At 39.9% G+C, this 18,538-nt stretch overlaps 1 protein-coding gene across 2 annotated transcripts in view; it reads left to right on the top strand.

Annotated features, from left to right (window-relative positions):
- LOC105921260 (calcium homeostasis endoplasmic reticulum protein) overlaps positions 1-18,538 on the top strand; it is a 63,011-nt gene that overhangs the window by 27,839 nt on the left and 16,634 nt on the right. For both annotated transcript variants that reach the window (XM_036129664.1, XM_036129665.1), the window contains 5 exons: positions 4,538-4,707; positions 7,883-8,020; positions 8,097-8,248; positions 14,840-14,951; positions 17,329-17,418. In XM_036129664.1, coding sequence (XP_035985557.1) covers positions 4,538-4,707; positions 7,883-8,020; positions 8,097-8,248; positions 14,840-14,951; positions 17,329-17,418 — 662 coding nt within the window. The remainder of the gene's footprint in view (positions 1-4,537; positions 4,708-7,882; positions 8,021-8,096; positions 8,249-14,839; positions 14,952-17,328; positions 17,419-18,538) is intronic.

The following is an 18,538-nucleotide window of genomic DNA, read 5'->3' as shown; positions in this document are numbered from 1 at the left end:
TCTTTTGTCACATCATCAATAAACACAAGTGATCCAGTGCCACTAGAAGCCATGCATTCCCATGCCATCATACTGCCTCCACCATGTTTTACAGAAGATGTGGTGTGCTTTGGATCATAAGCTGTTCTATTCTTCTCCAAACTTTCTTCTTCCCATCATTCTGGTACAGGTTGATTTTAGTCTCATCTGTCCAAAGAATGCTGTTCCAGAACTGGGCTGGCTTCTTCAGCTGTTTTTGGCAAAGTCAATTCTGGCCTTTCTATTTTTGAGGCTGATTAATGGTTTGCACCTTGTAGTGAATCCTCTGTATTTACTCTCATGAAGTCTTCTTTTTATGGTAGGCTTAGATACTGACACACCTACTTCCTGGAGAGTCTTCTTCACTTGAGTGGATGTTGTGAAGGGTTTTTCTTCACCATGAAAAGGATTCTGTGATCATCCACCACTGTTGTCTTCTGTGGACGTCCAGGCCTCTGAGTTCACAAGTTCACCAGTGCACTTTTTTTTCTCAGAATGTACCAAACTGTTGATTTGGCCACTTGTAACATTTCTGCTATCTCTCGGATGGATTTCTTCTTTTTTTCAGCCTCAGGATGGTCTGTTTCACTTCCATTGAGAGCTCCTTTGACTGCGTGTTGTATGTTCACAGCAACAGCTTCCAAATGCAAACGCCACACCTGGAATCAACTCCAGACCTTTTAACTGCTTTATTGATGACAGCTTAACGAGGGAAGAGCCCATGCAGTCTCATTATTTATTTTGTCTTCTGAGTCAACTGTCCAATTGCTTTTGGTCCCTTGAAAAAGAGGTGACTACGTATTAAAGAGCTGTAATTCCTAAACCCTTGCTCCAATTTGGATGTGAATACTCTCAAATTACAGCTGAGTCTGCAGTTTAAGCCCATATTGGTTATATAATTGTATCCTGGATATGTTTTCATAAACAGCTAAAATAACACAACCTGTGTCACTGTCTAAATATTTATTTTATGGGTTGAGCAGTTGTCTTGCATTCGGACGGTTGTGGGTTCGATTCCAGCTTCCCCTTGTCACATGTCAATGTGCCCCTGGGCAAGGTACTTAATTCCAAGTTGCCTACAGAGCTGCGGATTCGCCAAATCCAAGCAATTGGATTTGGCAGATCAGCCGTCTTAAAATGGAGAAAAATGAGTTTGTCACTGTGCCAAGAAGCAGATTTGACATATTGCCTCAGATCAATGAGTCCTTTTCTCTGCTTTTATGCACCAGCCGGGAAGGTGAGAAACGCTCCGTGCACCAATCGAATGCCAGAGAAGAGATGACGTCACACAAGAAAACTTCTAGATAACCATTTAGGCTACTGACATCATCATGTACAATACAGAACATACTTTTTTTTTTTTACCTCTTTTGTTTTGTCTAGAGTGTGTATTTATGTATATATTTTTTCTGGGACCCTTTTCTAATTCTTCAATGATGTGTATGATTGAGTTCATTTTACAGTCTGTAATAATATATTAGTAAATAATATATATTAAAATGTACATAAAATACAAATTCCTCTGTTCCATCTGTTATCTTTGTACACTTATTCCCTTCTTTATGATTATTCACTAGTTGTCGCATTTATATATCTTCAATATTACGTTACCATTTAACTCATTAGGCTGCTGAAACTAATTCATTTCCACTGTGGGTAAGATGACGTGTATCTAAATATGAATGACTTTGTGACTGTTAAAGAAGTTTGTGCTGCTTTCCTTCACTGTTTAGGTGTTAGGTGGCGGATTAGCCAAACGGCTTTCTCTTTCCTCCATCTTCCCTGCTTCAGACACTTTATGGCCTTCTTACTTCTTGGCTGGATTTTATAGAAACAAACTAAATCAGCTGTTCAGCTGCATGCTCTTCTCTTCAGTCCCAAATCTATCTGAAACAAAAATCCAATCAAAATATGTTGGCGTGAATGAATGAATGAATAATTTATTTAAGACATTGCCCATGGGTGGATCCGCTCCAGCGTAGCTGGCTGTCGGTGGAGGCCACCTCTCGTCCCCGCTGCTCCTGGGGGCTACGGCATTGTGGCTGTTAGGGGGGGTTTCCTGGGGGCCTTCTCTCCTCTTCCCTTGGGGAGTGGGCAGATTTCTATTGTTTGCCCCTATTGGGCACCTTTGCTCTGAGGTTCCCTTTGGGCATCTGGGGCTTTGGTTCCCCCGGTGTCTGCCTCAGTGCTCTGGGGAGGGGGGTCTTGGGCTCTTCACAATCACCACTGAGCATTTTTCCCGTGGATAAACCTTACATACACAAGCGCACTCTCACAAACACCTACAGGTGCTTGGAGATTCACTTCTATACAGAAAACCCCTGTTGTCACTTTGTACATTCCGTATTAAATCCTGTATATTCTTCAGTGATGGTATGAAGACGTTGCTTGTTTGAACCTGTAACACTTTATCGGCTGGTTTTCCTGTTCTTTTTATCTCTCTCTTTGCAGGTGAAGAAGCAGACTGGGATGTACCGTTCTCTTCCTTTTCTCTCCCCTTTCTCTTTCACCTTTTCTCTTTTTTCTCTCTTCTACCTTCTTGTTTCCTTGTCAATTTAACGTGAAATATTCCCTGCTTAGAGTATAATAAACCTTCTTGCATATATAAATCAAGCGGAGCACTATGTTGAAAGCAGTAAGGCTCTGCTTGTGAAACTAAACTGTTGGGCTCCTTTTGGCATTAAGATAACAAATGTTATTGCCACATAGCCAGACAATTTAACACATACAAACATTATGTACAAAAACAACTTTATCCGTATAGTAAAGATAACTGGCTGTTTTACAGATAATTAAAGAAATTAAGGTTTTGTTATGAAAGTTTTAAGTGTCCCAAGAATAGGTTTTTTACTCCACAGATTGCATTATAATTCACTTTTGCCACTTTTTTACCGGCAGAAAAATAATACAATATAATAAAATACAATACACCAAATGTTCCCCAAGTGTCCCCTCGTTTAAGGTAAGTATTATATGCTTTTCTTTTGGAGTAATATGTTAAATGATGCACACATCTGCAAGCTTTATTTGAAGCATTTCTAAAGTCATCATAGTACAGCAATGTTAAATTATCAATAGATTTAGAAAAAAATCCATCCTGGGTGTTTGTATCTGCACACTTGTTCAAAAGCTCGAAATGGACCTACTATCTTACAGTCGTCTTTGTAGCATCACTACAGGGAAAAGGACATTTACATCAAAAGGATAGGAGTGTGGGGAATAAAAGAAAATAAATTAAAAGATTAAAATTAAATAAAAACTGCAAGATTCTGAATCAGAAACATATTAGTGATATCAGGAATATATGTATACATTAAACCAGTTTAGATGTATGTACTTTTGTTAGTACATATTAATAGTAAATTCTTAAATTTCCTTTACAATATTATATATAACTCACACAACTAAAAAACAATTAATGCAATTTACAAAGTTGCTATGTAGTGGATTTGTTTTGTAACCAAGGGAAATGTTAAAAACAAATAAGAAAATTAAAATAAAAAAATTCAATTAATTAAAATTAAATAAAAAAATCCACCAGCCACGCTGGCAAGGGGATTTTTGTTCCACCCCTTTCTACAATGTACCTATCTTTAGAAATAAGTTTAAAGGAGACATGTGCTTTTTATTGCCTTCCTTTTCACGTTGAAATCATTCAGTTGTGGTCTATATTACATGGAAGTGCAAAGCTCTGGTCTGAATTCCTCATTATTGTAGCTCCACAGCCCCTCTTTTACCCCTGTTCTGAAGTGGCTCTGAGACTAACTCGTTTTGGTGCTGTCTCTTTAAATGTAAATAAGGCACTTTAGAGCCTGACCCTCACCAGGTCACACAGCGTTCCCCTCCACACCATACGATCATTTTCATGCTAAAGGAGCCCCAGCCAAGGATTGAGCACATAGAAATGCATGCGCATTAAATGGAACTGTGATACTTTGGTCTGACATTTCTATTTAAAATAGGGGTATTATCTGTAACCATTGTCATCAGAAGTACAAGAAATAAAGTCATGACTTGTGTCTCTGTGTAATGAATATGAGTTTCACTTTTTGAAATGAGGAACTTTTTCATGATATCCAGAATGAGCCATAAGGTGCTTTGGAGTTAATGTCACTTTAAACTGATTACGGAAAAACTGATTGTTTTTTGGAGTTTGTTTGGACTTTGCAGGTGCTGTGGATTTCTTGCTGTAAAGACTAATACATTTTCACAATTTTTTTTAACATTACATACTTTAATCATCATTGTACTGGATATCACAAATATTGTTTTAAAATCTCCACTTCATATTTATTTGTAATTCCAGTTGTTTTCCCCAAAAGATTAAAATTAGTATGATTGTTCATAAACCCAATATCCACTGATAACACTGTATTGTCAGTGGATATTGTTATCAGTGGATAAAATCTCTGTTTGATCATTGCTGTCATAGTATTTAAGCGGTGTTCCATTGAGTTGATGGTGTTTTTCTGCTTGTGCCTTATTTTAATACTTGGTGGATGTTTTTTCATTTCTGTAGATATTTACAACCCTGGAAACAAAGATGTGGTTGACATCCCCCCTCCATCAATGCAGCTGGTACCTCCACCTCCAATTCCTCTGTCAGCGGCACCTTCGATAGATGAGCTCGTCCAACAGAGCCAGTGGAATCTGCAGCAACAAGAGCAGCACCTGCACACTCTCAGACAGGTATTAAAACAAAGAGTGCAGAGAATAATTGGAGAACATAGCATCCTGTCCAAATAGAAAGCCAAAGAGCCCGTGCGTGACTATTGACATTGCTACTCCTAAAGGAAAACGATCACCTAAGATGTGAGGGCACAGAAATATTATTAAGACCTACCAGATGCTAAATACTAAAACCGTATCAGTCAATTTTGCGATCAAGGGTTCTCATGTTTGGACAATCTTCTTTACCAGAGTTATGGAATTAGTTTCTTTGCACAGGAGAGGCTATAGGACAGAATATGTTGTTTTGCACTTTTCAAGGAGACTGAGTATTCAGAAACACCTAGTATAAGCAGAACGGCATCAGGTCTGAGTTCAACTTTGAGAACCTTTGAAAAGAATGAAAATAATGCGTTCTAAAATTCCTGCATTCTAGGGCACAGAACACAGCTATGTAATAAGAATGTGTCGGTCTGCCCCGGGGCGCTGTGGCTACTAACACAGCTCACCACTGTCGGGGTGTGAGTGTGTATGCGAATAGTGAATGACTGATCGTAGTGTAAAGCATTTTGGGGTCGTTGGACTAGTTAAAGCGCTATACAATCCAATCCATTAATAAAGCTGCATCCACTTGCTTAAATTTTTTTACATGGTGGCAACATATCTGGAAATATTTTATGTAACTCTACATTTGAATAATGTAACCTATGAATATTTTGAACTGTAATCGTCTAACCTGAAGGTATTCAAAGAAATCTGTTTCGATCAATTTTTAAATTATGAAGTCCAATATAGTGTTCTGGTAACCAGTTTTTAGTTACTGAAGCTGGAACACACACAAATTGAACATATATTCTCTCGTTTTCTTGCTTCTTTCTTTGATATGCAACTGCAGGCCGATGCTAGGAGATTGTTGCTGAAAAATAAAGGAGCCAAAAGAAACAAGTGTGTTGTGTCACAGGTTAAAATTTGAATGCAATATAATAAAAAAAAAGACTATTCTGGACCTGTTTTTATGTAGGTATGTCTAGGCACTCTCCATAACCTTTCTGATAAGTAATCAGAAAAAACATTGTCACTCCTGTGACAAACTCCACCTCTTCTGTTGCTATTCGGGTGTTCCCAGAAGAAAATGTACCTCTAACCTGGGCTGGATGATAATTCAATAACAATATATATCGATCGATAGACGTGTGGCGCAAAAAAAAAAAAGGGTCAATAAAAGTTCGATATAGAAACAGTTTTCCTTCCTTCCTTTCAGCCTATCAAATTAGTTGATGCTACAGTCACTACTTCCTCTCAACCAATCGTAATGGAGGACCCAGGCATGCCGTCACAAAGCCCCGCCCTCTCAAACCACAACACAGAGCACGTGAATATGTCACAGCAAGGAGCGGCGGAGGAAACGGTCCCAAAACGGGGTTTTACTAGTTCGCCAGTCTGACAGAAATTAACCAGTGATTTGTAAAACTTGCAAGGAACCTGTAAAAACAAAGTCTGGTAACGCAACCAACTTGTTTCATCACAAAAGCCGCTCACAACCGCAGCAGCGCGAGCTGTGCAGCCCCGCGCGACTCCGCCTCATCTTCGGAGAAATCATACGGAGCTTCTTCCAAAACAAAGCAGGTACAGCAGCTAAACTGGGCTCCCTTCTTTGTGATAAAATAGTATTGGTATATTTATTTTGGTCATTTTACTGGTCACTTTAGTTCTTTGTCACTATTTAATAACATAACTCAGGTCTCTTAAGTTATTCTTTAAAAAAAATCTGTTATGGTTAAAAAAGTTGGTTAAATAAAGATTTAATTGGAATTCTGTGTTTGTGTTCTTTATTAAAATTAAATTATTTAGCAATATCATAAAATGTCCAGGCAGAGCTGCACATAAAATATGGTTTTAAATATTTTCAATAATTATCGATATCGATCAATATGCATTTTCTTTTATCGATAAACTTTTTTTCTATATCGTCCAGTCCTACCTCTAAGACCAAAATCTGACTTTTACACACAAGGATGCACCGAGAGCGCAGCAACCGGATGAGCTTTATGCATGCTGTTGCTTTGGAGTTTTAAGTGCCCTGCCCCACAAGCGATACATCCACGCGACGGTGATTACAATCTCCACATGTCACAGTGATTGTCTATAAGCTGACTGGTTTGAGCAACGTACTCAAAACAGAAGGGGGGGGGGGGGTTAAAAAATGAGCTATTGTGAATAACATTAGCTGTGGAGAAGAGGTAGGAACTACATTGCTTTGAAATGGAAAATACATTCTGACCGGTCACTGGTGACCCGTTGCCAGAACACAGTGTCGAAAAGCTGAAACTGGTCGGAATGTAGAGGCCTCGAAGTATGTGGAAAGGAAGCAGTGTGAGAAAGGTAGGAGAGCCTGTCCTCTCTCACAAAGGATCAAATGTGAGGAAGAAACCAGCTGAATCGGCATAGAATTACAGCTAATACTAAGAAAGAAAGAAAAAGAAAAATGTGGCTAAAGTTTGGCAATTGGCTAATTTATGTGCTCTCTGCTCGGACTTCAGTCGATAAGTTGGCTCAAAAGAGCTTTGTTTCATTGTGGCGCTTCACAGTAACATTTTAGTTAAAGCAGCCGTTTTGGAGCATATGATACACATGTTTTAAATAGCCTACCAAAAGAATGAACATTTATCTATCCTTTCATCTTTAAAACAGCAGTTTTCCACATTAGCTATTCTTTTGGAGCAAGCCATGCTGTTGTCTCTATTTCTTCTGCTCATCTCTACTGAGCTCACTGGCTGCACTGGGTAGATAAAAGATTTGATTGGCTCAACTGGGTGAAGCTATTGTCATAATAAGTGAAGTAGAGTTACCCTCCAAATCACACCACCCGCATCTCTGTCTAACTCTGTGCCAGAAAAGATTGTCTATTTTGGTGAATTTATCAGATTTGGCTGAGGTCCGGACAGAGCCATCATTAGTTCTGGATTCAGACCAAGGGCTGCCATTTGGGAGTTCCTGGTTTAGAGGTTTTTCCTAAACCCAACATTTTAATTAGTTTTAAATGTCATTGACTGTTTATTTTCAAGCTAATCTGCCACTAATGATGCGCGTAGGCGATGCTAGACGGAGATATTCAATCCAACGCTGATGGCAATCACAAAACATTGAAGCCACTATTTGAGTCTTTTCCTTAACTAAATGTTGTTTCTTCATGTAGGAGCAAGTGACTGCTGCCATTACCCTGGCAATGGAGCAACAGATCCAGAAGCTTCTGTTAGAAACTCAGTTGGACATCACTGAGTTTGACAACCTACTGCAACCCATCATTGATACCTGCACTAAAGATGCCATATCTGTAAGAATGACGTGGTCAAGATCTGTATCTTTAGAAAAGTTTTATGTCTGACTTTTTTGTTTTGTCTTCCTCTTAGGCTGGTAAAAACTGGATGTTCAATAACGCCAAAACTCCACAGCATTGTGAATTGATGGCATCACATCTTCGTAATCGCATCACTGTTGACAGTGCACATTTTGAGCTCCGCCTACACCTGATCTATTTAACCAATGACGTTCTGCATCACTGGTATGCCATACTTCGTTATACAACTCACTCATTAGAATATTAAAGGCATTGCTGCTTTGTTCATTTGTTGTTTGTGTAATGTAAAAAGCTGCTGATATTTGAATGTCTGTGTGACCACTTGAGAATTGCATTTTTAGTTTAAAAGAAGAAACCTATGTTAAAGAGCAAATTATAATTATTTTTTTTTTGTTTAGAGATAATTACGTGACGGCAGCTGTAAAATCGCTCTGCCCACATGGAAGTTTATCCAGGACCGAACCTCTGATAAATGTAACCCACAATTAGTCAGAGACTTTTATTTTTTCAGGCCCACTTCCTGTGTTGCCCAATTTAGCTAGCTTCTTCAAAGCCCCGCCTCAAGCATGCAGTTAAGGATCCTCACCTGTTCCACTGTGATTGTGGCTTGCTGCTGGCGTCTTCTCCACGTATTCATCTGAAATCTTTAAACTTATTGATTTGATTGGTTTGAGGGAAGAGTAGATGGCTGAGTCTGACTAGAGTCTTTTCCAGTGGTAAGTATTTCAACAGTATCCTCCTCATCACCATCCCCTTCATCATCCTCATCAGGCTCCCCTCCAGTAGCCGCTATTCCTAAATGAGCACTTATTTGTTCAAAAGCTCCTTTCAAAACGTCATCAAATGATTGTCCACTCTGCTGGGAAATACGTTTCAGTACATGGAGGTAATCGGGAGGTAGGGTCGTGTCCACTGTGGCTGTGGTAGGACACTCTCTTGAAAGTAATTTAACAACAAATATAACATCTTCTGCAACCTGACGTGCAGTCAGGGGAGGCAAGTGAGGCCAGGCCTCATCATGGAAAGAAAGAAAATAAATAATCATATAAATTGTGATTCACTCAGTCATTTGTTATAAAAGTAATTTTTTTATGTATTTTCTTAATTTTTTATCATATTTTAAATAGCAGACGTTTCTCTATGTTTCATGTAAATCCTTGGTGGCGCTTGATAGTGAAGCCGGTGAGGCCGCAGCGAGCTTGGCCTCTCCTGGGATTGCGCAATCCCATGTTAACTGCGCTGGCTTCCATTCCGTGAATGCATCTTACTGTCTCTAGATCATAAATTCAATTGTTCAAACAGTCATGACCTGACTTTCCACAATTTAATGTATGTGGATTACGAGTTGTGTTTTGGTCATCAAACTGTGTGCAGGTAACATGTTTTCGTGCGCTGCTGGGTGATCATAACCGGCAAAGAACTGGTTGTAGGTGAGGCCGGCAGTTCCTTGGCCTCTAGGCAGGGGGCGCTCAAGGGGCACCGCTCTTAATCCCAAAACTGTAGAGTCACAGCAAGTTATGGATGTATTATTAGCGAGTTATGCTGAACAAGTAAAGCACTAAAAAGACTCTAAACATCCAGCCGGAACAGGACTGATCAACGAAGGCTTTCCTCCCTGGCAGTGAGCTCCACTGAGACTGAGAGACTTTTAAATCTGAAGAAGATAAAGAGAACTTTTACCAGAAAGTGACTGATATTTTTGTGCAGAAAGAGCGCAAAGACAGTGATAATTATTCATGTTTTGTTTTTGTAATGAAATGTGCATAATGTGGGTTATAGTTTTTAGAATGTGTTACAAATGCAGAAATCCATCATAACTCATAAACTGTTACCAATCAAATGACAAATAATTTAGTCTTATTTTTTCATCAATATTTTTTCCATGTCTGTTGGTGAATTGATTTGGCTCAATCAGTCTCCTTCAGCACTTTGCAATGAGTCTACTCTCTAGAGTGTACAGTATATATTTGTAAATCTGACTCTGACGTCAGTGTCTCACCAGCTATGAACCCTACCGCACGTCACTGGGATAAACATAGGGTAAAAGCGATTTTAGCTTTTCCAAATCTGCAGAATTAATTAATTCAACGGCCAGGTTTTTATAAAATGGACTTTCACGTGCAGTAACAGGAAAAACCCTAATTCCACCATAACCACGTAAATAATCGATGATCTCATCATCTGCTTGAGTGTTCGTTACACCACTAATGATGACAGAATGAGCAACATTGATACCAGTTTGGTCAAAGAAATCCATATTTCAATACAACCCACAAAACACATCCACCAAAACTTTCACAGTATCAGCCTGCTAGCTAGCTCGCCAAAGTAATGTAACACTTATGGGCTAGGTAGCTAACTGTGGCTACACAAGCAGCATCAGAAGAGTGTCCTTTTAAGGAGCCTGAGGTGTGGAAAAAACAGGAGGCAGTGCTTTTAGGTTTTGTGGATGTATATTAGGCGATTGAATAAAAACAGACAATTACTGCAACACGATGAGACACAAGAGAATTAACTCAAAACAAATCAATTTCAAAATCATAAAGTCCATAGTCCATTTCTAGTTTGCCATCTTCAGATCCAGATGAGGATCTGATCCGACAGGGGGGGTGGGGAACCCGACCTAAAAGGTCAGAAAACCCATTGAGTTTTATCAAAAACAATTAAATGCAAATATAATACAAAGGAAACAATTATTAAATTTAAGCATTTAGTTTATGCATACTAAATGCAAATGCAATAATTATATTCCTAATAATTAGACAAACATTTGAATCAGGTTAAAGTTAAAGTGCACTTTCAAAATATCATTCAAGAAAAATAAAACAAATTAATTGTCAAATACTCAAGCAGAGTGAGAGAAAGGAAAAAAAAAAAATATATATATATATATATATATATATATACTGCGCAATATCAACTTAAGTGTAGCTACAGATCAATCTTGTTTTAAACACTGCTTCGGAATCAAGGTAAACGTGTCAAACATGCACAAAATTCAGCAAGCAAGTTACCTTTTCAAAGAGAGTGGGGTGTACTTAGCCACAATCAGCTCTCACAGAATCCCAGCGATGGTCCAGGTAAACAATGCCAATGATTCTAATAAAACAATGCTCTGAGCAATCGAACAGAAATAAAACAAGGAAAAATAATACTGGTATCAAATAAACTCACCCAGCAATCAAATCAATAGGGTTAAAGATTTCAAATGAATACGCATAGAAGCCAGCAGAAAGCCACAATCACAGTGGAACAGGTGAGGATCCTTAACTGCATGCTTGAGGTGGGGCTTTGAAGAAGCTAGCTAAATTGGGCAACACAGGAAGTGGGCCTGAAAAAATTAAAATGTCTCTAATTGTGGGTTACACAAACAATCACTGTAATGACAGTAATAGTGAAGCTCACAGCGCTAGCAGAGGCTTGTTGTCTTGTCTGCCAACATAGAGGCAAAGAAGACGGGGAAAAAGTGTTGAAATGAGTCATACATCAAGTCATTGAAGTAATTTCAAGGTAACCACGGACAAATCGACAACAAAAGCCTACGCTTAAATTTCCAACATATACCTAACTCAGAATATATATAAACTTAAAATGGTTACTGCAGACTATAGATGTTTTTATTATTGCCATCAAGCTATCCATGGCAATAATTTAGCAGAGCTGTCCTGCGGCGACATACACAGCTGGATACATCATGAATCCCTGGGGAATTTTGAAGATGCTGTTTTGTCCATGGAGAATGTGGAAGATTCGTACATGATTGGATTTATGATAATGGGGCGGAGGTTAGGGAGTTCGTCCTGCAATTGGCAGGGTGCCTATAGGGTAGTTCACTGCTATTGTTTTCATCCGGGTTTTTCGCGCACGCGCACCGGACTGGTAGGCAAAAGGCGAACACAATGGCGGACGCAAACAGAGAAACTGACGAGTTCTCCACTTATTTTTCTTCTTTAGATAACGTATCACAAGATCGTTTTAAGAGTAAGTTGATGGTTGATGGTATCAGATTGCCAGATCCACACAGCAAAAGCCTGAAGGGACGGAGCGAGTCTGTGAAATGCTGACCAAGGGTTCCGTACCTCCACATACAGCTGCCTTATAAACACGCAGGCCAGTACAGACGAGAGAGCACGGAAGCATGAAACCACTGGACGGCTACAATTATTTTATATCGGGAAATAGGCTCCAGCAACGCCCCGCGACCCCATGAGGGATTAAGCGGGTCAGAAAATGGATGGATGTTCAGACATGTTTGTAACAGCAGAAAGCTGCATCGGACACAGACCGCGCCTCAGCAGAGAGGAAGACCCGCCCGGTAGGTTAAAAAAAACATTGTTCACTACGGATTATTTTTGTGTTTTTGTCTTGTTAAAATGGGTGGGGGTGTCGGCGACATTGCAGCGTAAACACAGACGTGCTAGCGCGCGTGAACGGGGGCGTAATGGAGCCGCTGTCTGGAGCAGCAGCCGCTGTCTACTTGCTGCTGCATCAAATCCGCTTCTCCGGCCCGTGTAGCGATCGCCACCTCCCCTCCGCCGCTATTTAAGTAGAACAATGACTAGAGCAGAATTAAGTTGTATTTACCGGAGATGAAGTGTAGACTGCAAATTCTGTCGGGGTATGATGACTCCCCCAGTCCATTGGGATTGTCTGCGCTCTTTTCATTGAAAACATTCATTTCTTTCTTCGTCCTTCGGTAAATGACAGAAACGTACATCCAACGATTTGGAATGCCTCTGTGTGCAACCGGGAGCACAACAAGTCGTAGGCATTGTTTAGATTTTAAAAATAAACGAACTAAAAGTACGCTCTAAATCACCCGTTTTGTCATGTAGTAGACGAGAACAGTACTGTTTTTTGCCTACCCGCGGGACCCGGATGTAGCGCTGACGTCACGCGTGAACTGGTCTATTCGATCCCCCACTCCGACCGTCTCAGTCGTTGTGTCCTTGGGCAAGATTGTCAGTCTGCCCCAGGACAACTGTGGGTGTGAATGTGTCTTTGAGAATGACTGAAGTGTGAAGTGCTTTGGGGTCGTCAGACTAGATAAAGCGCTGTACAAGTATAAGCCATTTACCATAACAGGATTTTTGCTTATTGGAGTTACCTGGTGTATCAGCAAATTTGGAAGATCTCTTTTGCAGTTTTGGCCTTAGAAAGGCTGCAGGGAGTGTGCGAGGGGTTAAACCGAGCTGTGATCACCCAGACACAAATGCTACAAAACCACAAGCTAGATGCAATACGTGCATAGCATCGGATGTCGGCTGTGGTTTGAACTGAATGGTGTAATGGAAAGACCTCGGAAGTTCTAGCTCGATTTGCGGCAGAATAGTCCAATAAATTTAGCTGTTTTGGGACTTGCCATGAAGACAGACCAGCAGAGACTTGAAGACTGACACAAATTTCACTGTCAGCCGGACACAAAAACAATCTCCTTATTATCGAATTCAACGCCCAAATGGCTTGCCTTGGAGGCTGGTTTATCTTGAATTCTCCTGGATGTTATGCAAACAAGACTCTCTACCCGGACCCGCTCATGACACCTGTGAACTCGAACCGTGCCCTTCTTGAACTGCTGATAATATACCATCTAAAACTATGGCTGGGGGTGCTGGAGAGTCATGGGCCCATACTGACACACACATGAACATGATGATAAATATACCTCCCTGTGCCTCGCCGCATTTGCCCTATCTCCCCCCCCCCCCCTCCTCCACAAATAAAGCAATTCAGTTCAATGTGAAATGGTAAATGGACTGAACTTATATAGCGTTTTTCCAGTCATGCTGACCACCCAAAGCGCTGTACACTATAGCCACATTCATTCCAGTCGCTTTCATTAACACACACACATTTATACACCGAGACACAGCTCGGTAGGCAATTTTGGGTTAAGTGCCTTGCCCAGGGGCACATCGACATGTGGCAAGGGGAAGCTGGAGTCGAACCCACAACCTTCTGATTGCCAGACGACTACATATATGAGGTAGTTTTCACCAATCGTTGTTGTCGGCTTCCGCATATTTTTCTTTTATATTTTCTAGACTCCTTTCATGTTTTGGGAAAGTAATAAACTGTATTCCACCCTCTAAAGATTCAGGGTACATTCAGGATCTGAATTCTACTTTCCCCACTGACAACATTTAACCTTTTTTCCCTGATTTATTTATTTGATGAAATCCCTTTGACCGTAGTGGGTTCATAATTTAAAATCCCAACAGTGCTGTCAGAGGTAAAGAGCAGACAGCTTTTGCAGGTAAGATGCTCTTCACTCTGGGACAAACTGTGATTGCTGATTGGTGAGCTTTTGATGAGCCTCCAAGACTGATTGAGAGATGGCATCACATCAATTGTTGTGAATTGACATTTTTTAAATGAATTACTGGTAAATAGAATTTAAAGGGAACATATCATCCCTCCATTCATCCAATTTCTAACACGCCTATCCCTTGTGGGGTCGCGAGGGGTGCTGGTGCCTATCCCCAGCTATGGATGAGTGAGGGGGGGGGGGGGTACACCTGGACAGGTCGCCAGTCTATCGCAGGGCAAGGAACATATCACGCAAAATCCAATTAATTAATCCTTACATTTTGTTGTGAACTTGGATTTCAGTGTGAACAGGAAGAAATGAAAAGCATCATATGTTCCATTGAAAAAAAACAACATTGTGCTATTGTTGCTTAGATCAATGCAGCTTTGAAAATTGTTTGTCTTAAAATAAATCACATGCAATGCAGCATTTATTCATTAGTGTCTTGTTTTTATATTGTGATTTACTCTGATCCCTTCTCCCAGCCAGCGGAAGCAGCAGAAGGATTTGTTGGCGGCGTTGCAAAAAGTTGTTGTTCCCATCTACTGCACTAGTTTTCTTGCTGTAGAGGAAGAGAAGCAGCAGAAGATTACCCGGGTAAATACTTCTACAGTTACTGATATCTAGTCCAAATTTGTACCACTATAAAATTGCGAATACTTTCCACATTTCTTTTGTAAACATCAAGAAATACTAGAGCTTTTATAAAAAGTAATTTTACGCCTGGCTTATTATTGTTAAAAGGTTTAGTTACTAGGATAACTATCTGAAAGATAAAACTCTGCTACCACCAAGCTTGTCCATAACCAGTCATGGTACCTTCTTAGTACCAGGCATGCTCATGTATATTTCCTCCACATTGTCTTCTTTCCATTTAAATGCAGCAGTGCTATAAGAGAATATTTATCTGAATCAAGACAACATCATCAATGTACAGATCACCATGTGCTTATCGAATATTTTACATGGAGGTGTGTCTTTAGCAAATATCTCCATCTACCTGTAAGTGGACCAGTATTTTAAAAGGGCTTTATTTGCCTCGTTTTCAAAGGTTCGCCGTGTCTGCAGTGGGGCATTTCTCAAATGGCGTTACATTTTCCCAGACACAGCCCGGTTTGTCAGCTGGTCGGACAGGACGAGTGCAAATTACAATGGCAACAACCACAATACTAATCATTTTGGAAGATCACTTTGAGAAAAACATTGACTTGATCCATGAAAAGAAGTGGAAGACCACCAAGAAAACTACCACGCGCCGCTTCTAATTATCCCAAATGCATGTTTTAGGCTAGTATTCATACACACCGGGACTTTTCTAGCTCGTAAAGTAGTTGTCGTGTGGGGGGCACAGCACAAAAGCGGCAGAAAAAGGTGTCTGTTGGGGGAAAAAAGTGAAGCCCAAAAACCAACTACATGTTCAAAAACAACCCCCAAGGAACCACAACTGCCAACACACAAAAGTTACAAGTGCAAGAAATATTTCACTTTGTTATAATTCTATATAGTAGTTTAACTTTCTGAAATGGACAGAAAATACTGAACTTTGTCAAGAGATCTTGAGGGCCATCTGTTCTGTATGAGGAGTGGGGTTATGGCCCAGACATAGCTCTTCCTGCTGTGTTTATGTGCTGCTTCTGCCTCCTAGATCAGCTCATGCTTTTAGGCCGTTTTTCATGTCCTCATCATTGTCATCATCCTTTGATACGTTGTCCTTTCGAAAGGTCTGCTTCAAGTTCTTTGTTTTCAAACTTGAAAGCTTAAGTAACCCCTTCTAACAACAATAATAAAATAATAATAATTATTATTATTATTGAACTTTATTGATCTCACAATGGAGAAATTCACTTCTGCATACCCTTGGGGAGCAGTGGGCTGCCACTGTGCGGCACCTTGGGAGCAATTGTGGGTTAAGGGCTCGCGTTTGCGTGTAGAAAGTTTAAGTGCCCTTTTTCTTTACTTTTTTTATCCTTCTGGTGTGATTCATGGTTTGTAAATAGTAAAATTATTTTGGTTTTACCCACTTCATTCATAGTGGTTTCTCTGGGCTTCCTCTGAGAAAAACCTTCTCATTTCTCCTCGGCCAATCACTGAATGGCAGTATGTTCACTCAAAACTCTGAGTCCGCTCGGTGTGACCCTGGTCTTGAGCAGGGCCGGAGAAAGCCGGGCAGGCCCTGAAAACACCGCTCCTGAAACACACACGGCCAAACCGAGCCGGTGGAACTGGGGCTATAGAGACAAGAGCCTGACTGTAAAGCTGGAGTTTATTCAACTCAGTTCAATTTGATTTATATAGCGCCAATTCATGATACATGTCATCTCAAGGCACTTTAAAAATTCAATCAGATTATACGGATTGATCAAAAAGTTTTCTAAGGAAAAAATGTATCTAAGGAAACCCAGCAGGTTGCATCAAGTCTCTCCAAGCAGCATTCACTCCTCCAGAAAGAGCGTAGAGCCACAGTGGACAGTCGTCTGCATTGTTGATGGCTTTGCAGCAATCCCTCATACTGAGCATGCATGAAGCGACAGTGGAGAGGAAAACTCCCCTTTAACGGGAAGGAAAAACCTCCAGCAGAACGAGGCTCAGTGTGAACAGTCATCTGCCTCGACCGACTGGGGTTTAAAGAAGATGGTAACATTTGGTAAAGATGGTAACAGGATGGTAACATTTTCAAACATCTGTAGTTTTTCTGCCATTCCATGAAATAGCAGGACATCACACATAAGAACGCCAAAGAACATTTTTATAGTTGACAGTCCTTTAATAAAGAGTTCTTTCTGTTGCCCAGCGGCATAGCTTTTTAGGCGAGAGACCTGGATGCTCCCACTTGTTATTTTTTTTTTTTTTTTAATTAGGGTAAGACTTAATTTTCATTCATACCAGGGGGATAATGTGCGAGGTTTACAAGACAATCTGAGTAGGGGATTCTTCTGTTCCCTCTTTTCTTCTAACCTTTCTTTTATCTTTGCAGTTGTTGCAACTTTGGGAGAAGAATGGGTATTTTGATGAGGAGACCATCCAGCAGCTGCAAAACCCCGCGTTGGGCCTTGGACAGTATCAGGTCTGTGAAAAAGGCACAAAGGCAATAGTCCAACATTATTTGTGAAACATCTCATTAAATATGTTATGCAATGGTATAGAACTAGGAATTAAGTTTGTTCACAAAACTAGATTTTTTTCTTCTTGCTGTGTTTTTATGAAATTTTACATGAGACAATACACATCAATTATTGACAATATCGAGGTAAAATATATATATATATATATATATATATATATATATATATATATATATATATATATATATATAAATAAAATAGACTTGACAATGCAAAATACAGAGCAGACAGATATCAAAATTAACACTTAAGACACAAAAGCACATTATCGGATTCTCCAGCTAGAGATATCTTGCTCCAGGTAACACACCTCCCTCAGTGTCTGTTTCCACTCAGCCAACATAGGTGGCTGTGAGCTCCCCCTTTTAACTATTACCATTTTCCAAGCAGTCATAAGGAGAATATCTAACAGGTACCATTGGTCTATGGTGTAGATGCCTTCAAGTGTTAGATCTAAGAAAAACTAACTTGGAGTGAGTTTTATATCAAGTCCCAGAATTGTATCAGTTTCGATCTTTATTCCCCTCCAGAATTTACGTGTCTTTGGGCAGTCCCAAAGTATATGCGAATAGTCACCAACAACTATACATTCTCTCCAGCAGAGCATCACAGCCGGTTTGTCTACAAACTTGGACACCACCACACCTGGTCTTCATCTTACTTACTGTTCATCTTACTACTGGGTTACTGTTTATTCCCTTATGACAACCACTACACATTGTTTCCCATCTGTCATCCTCAATCGTAATATTTAACAACTACCACCATTTGGTAGTTGTTGTGGGTATTGTCTGGTATATATCTTAACAAATGTCTATAGGTATGAGAAACATGCTTTTTATTGGGAAACTGAAGCTTAATTATATTAATAAAGTAACTGTCTACATTTGTTGGGACAATTTTAATGTATTCCAATTTATTTACGTTTTCTCAAATTAACAATGCAAGCATACACAACAATACTTTTGTGTACAACAGGTAAACGGTAAATGGTAGTAAGGCAAATACCATAGGTAAACAACAATATTTTTCAGACAAAGTGTACTTTTATTAGCTTAATAT

The sequence above is a fragment of the Fundulus heteroclitus genome, unplaced genomic scaffold (assembly GCF_011125445.2).
Source record: "Fundulus heteroclitus isolate FHET01 unplaced genomic scaffold, MU-UCD_Fhet_4.1 scaffold_198, whole genome shotgun sequence".
In the NCBI taxonomy this organism is placed as follows: domain Eukaryota; kingdom Metazoa; phylum Chordata; class Actinopteri; order Cyprinodontiformes; family Fundulidae; genus Fundulus; species Fundulus heteroclitus.
This window is presented reverse-complemented; position numbering and strand designations above follow the sequence as displayed.